The 14588-nt window shown below is 31.7% G+C and overlaps 3 protein-coding genes and 1 long non-coding RNA gene across 4 annotated transcripts; 3 read left to right on the forward strand and 1 right to left on the reverse strand.

The window, feature by feature from the left end:
• Window positions 1-2154: 2154 nt before the first annotated feature.
• On the forward strand, window positions 2155-3414 carry LOC106694079 (histone H1). Its single transcript, XM_014444185.2, has one exon. It carries the CDS (start codon window positions 2204-2206, stop codon window positions 2873-2875), a length of 672 nt encoding a protein of 223 aa, XP_014299671.2. The 5' UTR covers window positions 2155-2203; the 3' UTR covers window positions 2876-3414.
• Window positions 3415-3964: 550 nt separating this feature from the next.
• Window positions 3965-4369, reverse strand: LOC103578602 (histone H4). The gene has a single exon (XM_008559734.3). The coding sequence runs from the start codon at window positions 4341-4343 to the stop codon at window positions 4032-4034; it is 312 nt and encodes a 103-aa protein (XP_008557956.1). The 5' UTR covers window positions 4344-4369; the 3' UTR covers window positions 3965-4031.
• A 266-nt stretch (window positions 4370-4635) lies between these two features.
• On the forward strand, window positions 4636-5248 carry LOC103578601 (histone H3). The gene has a single exon (XM_014444192.2). The coding sequence runs from the start codon at window positions 4670-4672 to the stop codon at window positions 5078-5080; it is 411 nt and encodes a 136-aa protein (XP_014299678.1). The 5' UTR covers window positions 4636-4669; the 3' UTR covers window positions 5081-5248.
• Window positions 5249-5950: 702 nt separating this feature from the next.
• LOC128667376 (uncharacterized) lies at window positions 5951-8805 on the forward strand. Its single transcript, XR_008403348.1, has 4 exons — window positions 5951-6197; window positions 6341-6468; window positions 6562-6706; window positions 7076-8805. It is a non-coding gene; the product is annotated as an uncharacterized LOC128667376 (long non-coding RNA).
• The last annotated feature ends 5783 nt before the right edge of the window (window positions 8806-14588 follow it).

Here is a 14588-nt window from a genome sequence, read left to right on the forward strand (position 1 = left end):
AAATAGGAAATAGAAAGTTGTGATGCGGCAGCTTTTAATATTAATATTAAGAGCTTAAACTTTCACAGTATTTTTTTTTCGTCATTTTGTCACATAATGAAATAAAAAAATAGTAGAATTTTTGGAATCAGTCTAATATACAACCTTTCGAAACATGCAATACAAAAATTAAATTTTATTGGCAACATTTCGATGAAAAAAAAAAAACATTTAGCAGCCAGAAGAGAAATATAAATTTTTAGCAGCTATTGGAAAAATTTTGGGCCTTGCAAGAGATAACTCGTTGAGACTCTCTACTCTTTTTATTAGCTTACGAGCCATCAGTAGAGTTATCTCCCACAAGGCTCAAAATATTTTTCAAAAGTTGCTAAAAATTTTTGGATCTTCGGAGCCCATACTAAAAAAAATGCTTTCTCCAGATGCCGAATCTATAAACGTATCAATAAAAATTGATTAAATTTAGTTCAACTTTCATCTTTGTTAAAAATTTATCTGACATCCTTCAGGATACATCGTATCTAATTACCTTATACCTGAGCCCCTTGGAGCGGCACAGGTATACTGATACTGAATAAATGTTAATAATGACTTAATCATCATTAGTTCCGAAATAATTTCTTGTTCAATATAATAGATAGATAGATAGAAAAATTTATTTGGTCATGGAGTCGAAGCTCCTTGCGGCCGTCCTTTATATACATATAATTACATTGTTGTATAGTATAACTATAGTTTCAACATCATTTTGATTATTAATTACCATTGAATAATATATATACATATATAACATAAGTATTTTTAAATTTTTAATATAATATAATGCTTGATGAATAATATCTGCTCTAATCTTACATTTAAGTTCATTTCGACCTTATTTACTATGACTGTTGTTAGTTATTATTTTGGATCCTAATAAAATGTCCATAGCAAGCTTCTCTGAATTCACCAAAAGATAGTAAATTAGTACGACTAGGTGGTAGTAAATTCCAAACCCGTATAGCTGACATTATGAATGATTTCTCGTATTTAACTAGTCGGCTTACAGGCAATTTCAGATAATCCTGTCTTATATCACCCCTTCGTAGCCTTGGCTCCAAGAAAACTATATTGTTACCAAACAATTGTACCTGGCCAAGATAGATTGCCTTGTACATGATACAAGTCATGAAAAACTATAATAATAATAATAATAATGAAACACAACAGGATAATTGGTGACCGGGCACACTAAAGATCTGTAAGCACTCCAATGATCTTAATCTGGGTCATTATTAAACATTTGCAACATTAATAATTAAGATAACGAATTTTAAAAACTTGACATATATATTTTCATAAATTTATGTATTGCCGCCTTTAAAAAATAGCGGAAATTTTTTTAGTTAATGAAAATTTTAACGCAGACCGAGGGCAATTAAAAAATTTTTAATTCATTTCATAATATATTGAAGTAATTAATTAAGTACTAGTCTAGTCGAATCTAGATATACGAGATCATGAAATGTATGACGTGTACTATGTTTGAATAGAATTTAAAAAAAAAAATTAATTGCATTGACGTCAGTTAAGTTGTAAAATTATTCAATATCGATTTAGGCTGAAATAAAATTTTATAGGGATGAAATACCACTTGGTTTGTTTAATAGAGACTCTTTGCAATCAGACGTGAAGTTTGCTCGGAACACTTGGGTATAAAAATTAACATTCCATCTATAAAAATTTTAATTAGCAGATTTAAAAGTTTCCATGGCTTCAATAAACATTTAAGTATCTTTTTAAATTATCTTTACACTAATTGCGCATTTTGATCATTGTTTATTTAGGTAATTAGTGCAACATACATGACGCTTAGAGGCATATTGTCCTGGTTAAATGTCGAATATTTTTGTTATCTTGTAAGTTTATGCGGGATATGAGTTTTTAAAAACTATTATTAGACATTTTGTTGAAAGGAAAAATGAATTGAAGTAGAAAATTTTTATGGGTTTATTTAAAAAAGTTTTAATAAATATGAGGACTGGACACTGTTGCGTAAAAACTTGTGGCACGATTTTGGTGATAAATGCCGCAGTCTGTCTCCATGGTCCGCGCGAAAGTGTGGGATTAGTGTGCGTTGGACGGCAGCGCCATTATCAATAACGTCAGATTATTGAAACTCTTTATTCGTTTTCGTAAAAAGTAATACGCGATAAATTTTGTCAAGATGACTGAAACATCTGTGTCTCCAGCTCCCGTTGAAGAGAAGACTGTTGCCAAGGTCGACGCTCCTAAAAAGGCAGCACCGAAAGCCAGAAAACCATCGGCCAAACCAACCCATCCGAGCACTGCTGATATGGTTAAAACTGCCATCAAAACTCTTGGTGAACGTGGAGGTTCATCTCTTCAGGCCATCAAAAAGTACATCGCTGCAACCTACAAGGTCGACGTTGAAAAACAAGCGCCGTTCATCAAGAAATTCTTGAAGGGAGCCGTCACCAAGGGAACCCTGGTTCAAACCAAAGGAAAAGGTGCTTCTGGATCATTCAAACTTGCCGTCGAAAAAGCTGCATCCAAACCAAAAGCAACTAGTGTGAAAAAAGCTGCACCGAAGAAACCTGCAGCGGCCAAGAAACCAGCAGCCAAGAAGACTTCCGGTGAAGCCAAAGCTCCAGCCAAGAAAGCCACTGCTCCTAAAAAAGCAGCAGTTAAGAAACCAGCTGCAGCAAAAAAACCAGTAGCTGCCAAAGCACCAGCTAAACCTAAATCCGCTGCACCAAAGGCCAAGAAAGCAGTCAAAGGTCCAACAGCTAAACCTAAATCACCTAAACCTAAGAAGGTCGCTGCACCAAAAACACCTAAAGCTGCAGCCAGGAAAGCACCTGCAGTCAGAAAATAAATCTTCAATTCATCGTTATAAATTAAAACAAAAAACGGCCCTTTTCAGGGCCAAACAAATTTTTCAAAACGTAAAATACTCTTCGAGATTATTTGAATAGAGTGTAAGATATCAATCACCCAAAATATTCCTCTCTTTAACCCTCAACAATTAGTAAATAAGTTTATTAAACATATTGATGTCCTCGATATAAATTTTGATAATTTTACTTTTAATCTCCTTTGACAAATTACCATTTTTCTCATACCTTAAATACGGAATTTTAATTTGTCATCATTCATACTTATAGGACAATTACAATTTAATCTCTGCTATGAAATCCTATTATTCTTCATATTTGAGAATGTCATCTATTATTTTTTCAAAATGTCAACAAACAAAACGTTTGCGTTGCAGTTATATGAGCAAATGGAAATTTCAAACGAGCCTCTTAAATATAAACTGAAATTTTCAAACGATAAATATTTCATTCGATAAATAATATACCTTTAGACATTAAATGAATTTCTTGGATGATTTAGGTCATCTATGAGAACACTTCATTTGAAAATCACTCATTTCACCTTACACTGAAAATCATACAAAGGTTAAACACGTACGTAAAAAAAAGTAAATCTGCTTTAACAAATTTGAAATTAATTACTAAAACAAGTCATTACGAGCATAAATAATTAGTAGAATATAGAAATAAATACTTGTATACTTATAATTGATAAGTTAGACATTATATGTAATGATTTTTAATAGTCGGTTATACCAATGATAATTTTCAGGGCCCTGAACAATCCTCGGTATATTTATGCTGTAGAAAGGTGCAAGTATAAACGCTTTGTTATCTACCAATCAATTTTCCTGATAACGGATAACGTAATGTTTGATTTATTAATGAGAAACTTAATTATTAGATACTAGAAGGTGAAATTAGAAATTTATCGCATAATGGAGGATCAGCTGGTAAATATTCCATAAGCGTCAAGACTGAGTAATTAGAGCGTGGGCGAAAATTGGAGAAAGTAAGGAAGTAAAGAGGAATTTTTATTAAAGTAGGATTATAAGGGTATTAAAAATAAAACTCGAATCGTTTTTTACGTGAAAAAAATTTGGTGGCCCTGAAAAGGGCCGTTTTGTTTAGTATTTGCTGAGTCGAATGATGAAATTAACCTCCAAAACCGTAAAGAGTACGGCCTTGACGTTTCAGAGCGTAGACAACGTCCATGGCAGTGACAGTCTTACGTTTGGCGTGCTCGGTGTAGGTGACTGCGTCACGGATGACGTTTTCAAGGAAGACTTTGAGAACTCCACGGGTTTCTTCGTAGATCAGACCAGAGATACGCTTGACTCCTCCACGACGAGCCAGACGACGGATCGCTGGTTTGGTGATTCCCTGGATGTTGTCACGAAGAACTTTTCGATGACGCTTGGCTCCTCCTTTTCCCAATCCTTTTCCTCCTTTACCACGGCCAGTCATTGTCACGAGTTGAAAAAAGCGGAGACGTTTACTCGACGAGACTCAGAGAAATTATGAGTTCGAAATCCAAAATGGCCGTATTTAAGCACTTTCTTACGATTTCCCTCTCTGCTCGATTCCAACGAAGCGGTCAATTTTTCTCCCACTTTTCGATTTGAACCAATCGCAGAGACGTTCGCTAAATTATTCCCCTCTACCGAAAACTAACGAATCAGAATGCGCCACGCGGCGAGAAAGTTGACAAAAAGGCGAAAACGGGCGCCATTTTTTCAATTCGTCCGAATCTCTTGAACGTATCGTCACGTTAATTCTCTCGCTAACTTGCAATGGCTCGTACTAAGCAAACTGCGCGTAAATCAACTGGTGGAAAGGCTCCACGTAAACAATTGGCTACCAAAGCCGCTCGTAAGAGTGCGCCAGCCACCGGAGGAGTCAAGAAGCCTCATCGTTACCGTCCCGGCACAGTAGCTCTCCGTGAAATTCGTCGTTACCAGAAGAGCACGGAACTTCTCATCCGTAAACTGCCATTCCAACGCCTGGTTCGTGAAATCGCTCAAGATTTCAAGACCGATCTCCGGTTCCAGAGCTCAGCTGTGATGGCTCTCCAGGAAGCCAGCGAAGCCTACTTAGTTGGTCTCTTTGAAGACACTAACCTCTGCGCCATCCACGCCAAGCGTGTCACCATCATGCCCAAGGACATCCAGTTGGCTCGTCGTATCCGAGGAGAACGTGCCTAAGTTACAACATCCAATACTTACAAACCAAACGGCCCTTTTCAGGGCCAACAAATTTTTTATACAAAGAAAATTTCTCAAGTTTTTACGAATTCGTTCCTTCTCTCCTATATCCGACAATTTAATTTTTTTTTCCTTGCTAATAAAATTTTTATAAGCCTTGAAAATAAATTCGACCTGTGTCCCAGTAATAATTTATCAATTTTGATATTAATTGTAAATTATTTTCTATTTGGAAAAATTGTTCTTAATTTGAGATACGCAAATTTATTTGAATTTGTATCCAAACCCTTGATTGTCTCCTATAAATTTCAATTGCCTCCTTTGTGATTTGTTTGCAATTACCGATAAAATTATTGTGATTTTTTTCCATCGATCACTGCGAACCAATCACTGAACAGCAAATATTCACTTTACTTACAAATTTTTCCATCGGCTTGCGAATACCATCTCGAAAATTTATTTATCGGGACCTGCGACATAAAAATCAGTTATTTCTATTAATTATAAATAATTTGATTTATGACCGATAATTATTCGCGTGGAAATGGATTCCTCAAAATGCGCAAATTACATTAGAATTATTTCCAAAATCAAAAATTTTTCAAGTTAGGTACTGAGGAGACATTTGCACAATTTACCCCTACTCTTTGAAATCAGAGCTTCTTATTAGTTCTACTTGAGCCCCCTCTACCTGAAACTGACTAATTACGTTGAAACGCGATCCGTCATCTGATTAGCTCGCGGTTACCGACGTTTCTTACCAGAGCCAATCAGCGTCCAGAATCGTAGCAGCGCTGTATTCGGTCAATGCGCTAAGATTAGCTTATAAAGCCACCTGCTAATTTCGCGAATTCGCAATCGCTGCTCAACTGTCACAGAGGTAGCACCGACTCCTGACACTTTTATCCTTCCGGAATTTCATAGTCATTAAATATACTAGTCAGGGCCACGTTTTAAACTCTAGCTCTGCGACTTCAATCATTCGCTTACTAGATATTCCTCTTGCTACCATCTATCTGCTATCTTCAAGAACGAACCTTTTACTGCTGCTGTACTTTGAAAACTTTATTGAGCCTTGAAGAAAGCCACTAAAAGTCTCGCTATTCAAATTTGAAACGTACGTATTTTTTTCACTTTAATTTTTCCATTTCAGCTCAACTGCAAATTTACCAAGATAAATTTTTGAGTTCGCTTCAAGCTCACATGAGTGCGCATGCGCAGTCATAAATAAAAAATTAACACGGAAAATTACGTTTACAGGTGGAGCTATCAGCAGTAGCAAAGATGCGAATGTAGAAATGAGTTTTTATGAAAAATTCGAAGCTTATGACACTGCAACTGGAAGCTGGTTTGATTCTGAAATTAATGCTCTGCTTATGTTCGTTGAGGTGAATAATTTTTCTGATAAATAGAAGGTCCAATGCATCAATTCTGTCTGGCAGCTAGAAACTATAGCTTTTCTTTTTTTTCTTATTTTACAGAGTATGGCTGGTGTTTGAAAAAATAGAATTAAATGAAAAAATGTATCGAATGCTGAGTGAAAGACAGATGTGTTGGTTGGAGTTTTTGCCTGGTGAGAACGCAGGTGTACGAGTAGTTAGAAGCTGTATACAAGACTCATCGAATGTGAGTTTTTGAATTAATAATTTCAATTAATCGAGTTCGGTACGATTAGGCGGGATAGAATTCTAAATTACTTTTGTCTTGAAAGTAAATTATTTCATTGAAAAAAAATGCTGGCACATGTTTTAAAGTCGCTTGTAGCAAATATACGAGAATGATAACTACTGAATGATATTTCATACTTTGAATTAAAAATTAAAATTTTCGCGAGGTTTAATGGCAAAAATAATTTTTAATGGCTGACCTCTTTGTTAGAAGTTTTTTTTTTTTTCATTTAAGCGAAAATCGCGTTTAGGTTTTTTGATTAAAAAAAATAAACTTACAGCTTCAACATAATGTTTTTAAAAATTAAGTCAGTTCATTATCTTTCAGGGTTGAAAATTGAACTTGGTTGAATTGGTGGCAACTGCCAAATTATTTCAAGTATTATTTATTTTCTGCTATGCTTAAAATTTCAATTAAGTTCATTAGCTCTATTAGACTTTGCGCACTTGAGTATTTTCCAATAAAAAAATTTCTATTTTTTAAATAAAATTTAAGTTAAGAAATAAATAGATTATTTAAATCAGATTAATGATAGAATGAGATGACAACAGTTTTTTAAAAATAATTATAACTTTTTTTATTCATATATTTTCAATATAAATAATTATTAGATTTTATAATAAAAAATATTTTTAGAGCTCATTTTTAGTTTGACGCTTAGTCATTCCGCCGAGACTAGACAAGTTGCCGTATCTTGATCCTGAAGAAATCAAAATACTGGTGGCCTGTGTGGTCAAGGCTGAACCAGCGGTCGCGTTTCACGTTAAAATCATTTTTTATTTTGAAAATTTAGGGTCAAAATGAGCTCATTTAAGAAAATGAACAGTAAATTTAAAGTTTTGATAATTAGTTCAGAGGTTAATTAGTGGTGGGGCCTTGCAGTGCCAGGGATCTGGCTGCCGTCGGGTCACCACTGAATGCTCCTTCAGGACATTTATTAATCCGACGATAGACCTCACAGCGAGTTGGCCACTATGGGCACATCCCTTTTTAGGGTTCTGCATTATCACTAAAAATAGCGAGCAGATAGAGCCGTTCGGTTTCGTACTGTTGGGCGTGCAGAGTTGACAGTATGGACAGCACGCAGTCATTGAATTGAGAAGTTGCATATTTTGTAGTTTATTTTTTTTTTTTAGTTTAATGAATTTAACAGTTTTTTAAAAATGCTAATTTAACATTTTAAAATATAAATCAACGCAGCTTCTCTGTTCAAAATGATTCTCTATCTGCTACAGTCTCCGAATCGGTCGCTTTTCCGACAGAGTCACTGTGTCCCCCAGTTTCTTCAGAACTCGTGGATGCACCTCTGTAGTAAGGGCAACTGGGCCGGAATCGGCTGTTGGGGGGACTCTTCCAGATTTGAAGTAGTGAAAATATTGAGCACTTCTTACTAGTGAATGTACGTCGCTCTTGAAAAACACCGGTTTGCATCGCTCTGGTAATTGGTGTATTTTCCCTAGTTCATTTTTAGGGAGATGGGAAGCTAAATGTGCGCTGGTGCAGTTAAACGATGCCTGTCCCAAGTGTGTCACCGAGGGAGAGGATTCACCGGAGTTTTAAATGTTGTGAGCACCTAGAGTCATTTTTTGTCCGCCGTTATTTTATTTATTACTATATTACATTACATTAGGGGAGCCTGGGGCACGAAGGCCCCCTTAAGCCGGTTTTTTCTTTTTGTGGCTTTTAACCATAAAATTCATTTATTTTCCGTCGATATCGAAAGAATAAGTAGAAATTTTGCAAAAAATCGAAAAAAAAATTTGTTTTTTTTCTGGGGCACGAAGGCCTCCTCTCCAAAAAATTATCAACAAAAATTTTTTTTTTATTTCCCGTTAAGTTATGACCTTTATAATGTTTTTATGACGTTTTAGGCCAGTATGTGATGTATGAGGTAAAATGGACCATTAAAAAAAAAAAATTGTCACAAAAAAATTAACTTGACGGAAAATAAAAAAAAAATAATTTTTTCTTTATAATTTTTTTTTCGAGTTGTCCGTTTTGCCCCTCATATCACATATTGACTTAAAATATAATAAAAACATTATAAAGGTCATACTTTGACGGAAAATAAAAAAAAAAAATTTTACCTAATTTTTGAAGAGGGCCTTTATGCCCCAGGGGGGCCTTCGTGCCCCAGGCTCCCCTATATGACATTACATGAATTTGACAAGATCTGGCATCCGATTTCACATATGAATTTTTTGCATTGATAAATCGTTCGGAAAAACCTCTGATCGGTGATGAAAATTTGTTGATTGTAATTTTAAAAATTTTAAATGTTTAAATAATTTATTATTAGTCTAACAGAGGCCAGTTGCTCCTTTGGGCAATTTGAGTTCGCTGTCGACTACTACGTTGATCGCTGTTGGTCCTGCCTATCATGTCCTTTGACTCTGTCAAACCATATAGGTGTCAACACTTCTCGTCAGAGTCAAGCGGAAATTCGGTTGCCGTGAGCAAGTTTAGGATTTTGTTTGCTGATAAATAAAGTAAATTCTGCGTCGATGAATGAAAAATAGCCTCTGTCTGCGTTTGAAATTTTCAAGTCACGGTTCGAAACATTATTAGAGCCACCGAAGGCTCCGGTCGCGATAGTCAATTTTTATTTTTTAATTATTTTTTCATTCTATTTAGCTTTCATTAGAACAGGAAAACAGTGGCTAAGTGTGCTCCTGTGGGCAATCCGAGCCTGCTGTCGACTGCTACGTTGATCGCTGTTGGTCAAGCGGAAACTCAGTTGCCGTGAGCAAATTTAGGGTTTGTGCGCCGATTTAAAAAACTACTAATACACTTTTCTATTAAATGTAAATTTTTTTTGTGAATAAACAGCCACTGTTCGTGTTGACAAATGGCCAGGTCCGTGGTTCGATATAGGGCGAATTATTATACGGCGCGTATCGGGTTTTCAAACTACAAATATTTTTTATTACAATAAAATTTATTTTATATAATAATCAATTTGACTTCAAGTAAAGAGTCTCTGTTTTCATCTCATTCAAAATTAATCGACTGAAATAATTTATTTATAAGTGCGTCAAACTTTTGAATTAACATTAGGAAAATTATGAATTCGAATTAAAGCTTAATTGTAATTTAAATAATAAGAGAATACAAATTTCAACTGGATAATTATTTTGAGCTGGTAGTAAAATTGTGGATAACTTGTGACACGTAAGCCAGAAAAATTTCAAGTGAGTAATTACTTGCGCTTAACCGAATAAATTTTTATTTCAGTTTCGAATTAAAAATGTTAATATTTTTCCAGGGGTTTTGATTTTTTATTATTTAGGTTGCATTGAAAAATTATCAAAAATGAATAAAGTCACATGAAATAAATTTAATGTGACTAATTTTTTTGCCAAGGAAATAATTATTTAATTAACATTTTTAATGAAAAGAAAAATATGATTTTTTAATGGATTGTTTATAAATTTTGGTTGGTAAATATCATCATCTTGGTAATTATTTTTTTATTTTTTATAGTTTCTAAAAAAATCTATATTTTGTTGCTTATAAATTGAATATTTTGAATTTGAGAATGATTTTGAAGATTCATCATTCGCTATCAAAATTTTTATATATTTTCTTTATACAAATATTCAAATAATATTTATATTTGTTTCTTACTTGCAAAAAAATTTATAGGAACAATACGAGAGAAAATTTGTTCCTCTATAAAAAATTCTTTGATTTTTAATCTTCCCAATTTTATATTATAGTCAAGGGAATGGTTTTGATGACTCACTATTCCTTAGGCAAACATTTTTTTCTATTTATTATTTTGAATTTTGATTTGAAATTTAAACTAAACTATCAAAAATATTACAAAAATTTATTGAAACAAAAACTTGAAAGTAATTTTCACCTCCATACAGAAAACCCCAACAATTTTCACTGCCCCGGATTTTCCTAAATGCTAATTGGCTTTGAAGTTTCGCCATCTCTTCCCCATTGACGATGCATTCCATCATCAATAATTTTAAGTTAAAAATTTCAATTCATCTTTTAAATATGCAAAAAAAGTTTACAGAAACAATACGAGAGGAAATTTTTTTCTTTATCAAAAAATCTTCAATGTCAAACCTCCCAAGTCTTATATTATTGTCATCGGAATGGTTTTGATGAATCACTATTCCATGAAAAAAATTTTTTATCTACTATTTATTACTGTGAATTTAATGTTGGAATTTAAGCCACTGACACAAATATAACAAAATTTTACCAAAACAAACACTTATAAGTAACTTGCATTTCTGTACAGAAAACCCCAATCATTATCACTGACCCGAATTTCCCCTAAGGTTTGATGGCTTTGAAGTTTCGCCATTTCTTCTCCATCACCAAATCATTTTATCATCAATAATTTTAAGTTAAAAATTGCGATCGCGATATCAAACATGCGGTAAACGTTTGATAAATCAGAAAAATTAGTTCGTTCACCGAACTTAAACAAAATGGGTTTTTTGCGTCATGAAAATTTATCAGGTACCTTCTATGGTTGACATGGAATTTATGATTATTTTTAATGACAAAAAGAAGTTATCATTTCTGATCAATCTAATAACTCTTTTTGGTGTTAACTGATATAAACTTTTTTTTTCCATCAATTCTTTCAGCTTGATTTTGCTCATCGACTACGATAAGTATTTAATTACTTCCCATAAGTTAACAATCAACCCTTTTCAGTACCTTATTCAACAAAAAATTTTTTTCAATTTATTCCTATTTTAGGGTTAACTCATATAACTTTCTTTTATTTATTTTTTAGTTCTTTCAGGTATATTTTAAATGAAACAAATTTTTCTTTATATCACTAATACCAAATAGCACTTTTCAGCTCCTTATTATGACAATAAAAACGTATTCAAAAATTTTTATTTCAGAGTCAGCTATTATTTTCTTTTCAATTCTTTCAGTTGAATTTTATATCATATAAATTATTGCTTATAAAATTGATTTTTTAATGACCTTTTTCAGCGCCTTATTTTAATGATAAAAACTTTTTTAAAAATTTTTATTCCACGACCAACTAATATGAATTTTTTTATTTTTGTTTAATTCTTTCAGTCACATTTTAAATTACATAAATTATTGTTTATAAAATTGATATCAAATGGCATTATTATAACGTTGAAAACCTATTTAAAAATTTCCATTTCAGTAATCAACCAATATTAATTTTTTTTTTTATTTTTTCAGTTAAATCTTGTCAGATAAGTTACTTATAAAAATAATGTTGAATGATACTTTTCGGTTCTTTATTATAATGGTGGAAACTTGTTCAAAAATTCTCATTTCAGGTACCAATTAACATGAATTTTTTTTTCTTTCAATTCTTTTAGTCTGATCTTCAGTTAAAAAACTTACTCATTAAAAAATTTACATCTAAAGACACTTATACAGCAGCCCCTTATCATCACGAAGAAAATCTATTTAAAAAAACTCATTTTAAGGTGAACTATAATTTTTTTTTTTGTATTTTCATTCTTTAACTTTGATTTCGAATAATATATGTTAAAAACAACCATACTCCTTCCCAAAACCCTAAAAAATTAAAACCAAACTCTTTCATTCCCGGGTCCTTTTCAGGGCCCCCCCAATTTTTCATGCGTATACTCTCTTCAAGCTTTCAATCCATACAAAATAAGCACTCATAAAAAATACAAGTTTATTAATCAGGACAACTAATATAAAATTTTTTTTCTTGCAGAGTATAATTCCTTAAAAAAAAATTTCCCAATCCACAAGACCCTTCTTAACTTTTTTCTTTCCCTTTGAACTCTACAGATTCACAAAAAATTTTTTTTCGTATTTAACAGCAATCAGAACCTGCGACATGAACTTTTTCAATGACTCTTGTAACTGAATTTTCAAAATAAATAGATTGTTGAGTAGAGGAACAACTACTCGGCGCTGCAATGTCATGTTTTTACACGATTCACTCCGAAGGTGTCATCTCATCTCCAAGGACATTCTGCTTGTTGAATTTCAGGAAAGCGGGCTTCAGTAAAATCAGTGGCTTTTTTAAAGCCAGCAAATTTTGAAAACTTTTCATTATTAACCATATATGTATAAAAAATTTTCCTCACATTCACAAGAAGCATTTTCAATTTTATCTTTCCCCATTGATCTCTGGATTCATAAAAAAAAAATATTTTTGTTACATTATACGGCAGTCAGTTAAAATTATGTAAGCCAGTCCGTAAAATTTGTATCCATTATATATCATAAAAATAAATATATTCGACAAAGATAAATGTATTTAAAATCCAAAGTTTAAATTATAATTTAATAAATGTTATAAATTTGTTAGTCTTTATTAGATATTTAAAAAAAAAATTATGTTAAAACTAATGGAGCAAGGATGTAATTTAAATGTTACATAACATATTATTTTTCACGAATGGAATGTATGATGACAATGAAAAAGACCATTTCTAATTTGGGCTTTTGAAATTTTAATATCAACTCATGAAAAATCTGTACATAAATAAAAGTTTGAAATTTTCTGTAATACTATCGGCAATAATAAATGTTTATATAAGTTGGAATGTAATATAAATAATAATTTAACGAACGTCATAAATTTTTAATTATTTATTAGGCACTTAAATAAATAAATATCAATAAGGTAAATGTCCCTATACCGGAACAAGACCCAATACCGGAACGATTTGATAATCATTATATTATATTTCAACTCGTACGCGATGAAACTAAATAAAACTTTCTTTATTTGAAACCTTAATCTTTCAGTTAAAAAATAAGATATAAAATAGATTTTAGAAAATAATTAAAATATAAAAAAAAAAAAAATGTAAATTAGAGCAATAGTCTCGGATTCATGACTTTTTCATGTCTCTTAATGGTTTTGCTAAGAAATCAGTCAATGGTATTAAGCTTATAGAAAATCCATAGAATTACTTTTCAATAATTTTTTTTTTTGTATATGCATCTTGAATGACATAAAATTCAAGAAAACATATTAAAAATATGAAAAAAATAGTATTATTATATTAATTTTACTGTTCGTCTATTGGTACACCAAAATGAACCCGTGCCCAGTACCGGAACAGCCAATCATATTAATATTATCGATAGACATTAACAGTGAGTTTTATTGACTGGCTAAATCAAGTACAACATTAATTATTACTGGAGCCCTAATATTTAATGCAGTATGTATAATTGTTATACGAAATATATTAAGTATAGATAAACTCTAATTTAAATCATACAAAATTAATTTTTGTTTTTAGTTTTTTTTTTCAATTATTTTTTTAGTATAACCTCAAATGATTTATTTTGTTTCTATTCTTTAGTTCAAAATATTTATTTTCATTAAATATTCAATCATTTTAAAATTTTAAATACATTTTACATTATGGGTGTGATATAGCAGACATCAGACAAATTCAAAATTATTGATAAATCGAGTAAATAATTAATAATATAAAATTTAAAAAAATGCAAATTCAAAAAATTTTGAAATTAATAGTGCTCTTTTTGTAAATATTATTTTTTTAATTATTTATCTTATTTATTTATAATTTTAAAGTTCTCTGACGCCTGCTACATTCATACTCGTTTTACATTAATATTATTTAATAATTATTAATATTTTCACCATGAATAAATGCAAAAAATAACTTATTTTATTTACTGTTCCGGTATTAGGACAACCGAATTCCCGTATTGGGACAAGGCTGTTTCAGCGTTCCGGTATTGGGTCTTTTGGGTGTCATAGAAAAAATTTTTTTTTTTATATTAAATTTAAGAAAAATGAACTAATTTGATTATTTTTAAATTGGTAAATGTCTATTCTATATGATATAATAAA

This window comes from Microplitis demolitor, chromosome 2 (genome assembly GCF_026212275.2).
Source record: "Microplitis demolitor isolate Queensland-Clemson2020A chromosome 2, iyMicDemo2.1a, whole genome shotgun sequence".
Taxonomy (NCBI): domain Eukaryota; kingdom Metazoa; phylum Arthropoda; class Insecta; order Hymenoptera; family Braconidae; genus Microplitis; species Microplitis demolitor.

Bases quoted from the DNA above. Each gene is read 5' to 3' on its own strand.
- LOC103578601 (XM_014444192.2), top strand. From the start codon at position 4,670: ATGGCTCGTACTAAGCAAACTGCGCGTAAATCAACTGGTGGAAAGGCT.
- LOC103578602 (XM_008559734.3), bottom strand. From the start codon at position 4,343: ATGACTGGCCGTGGTAAAGGAGGAAAAGGATTGGGAAAAGGAGGAGCC.
- LOC106694079 (XM_014444185.2), top strand. From the start codon at position 2,204: ATGACTGAAACATCTGTGTCTCCAGCTCCCGTTGAAGAGAAGACTGTT.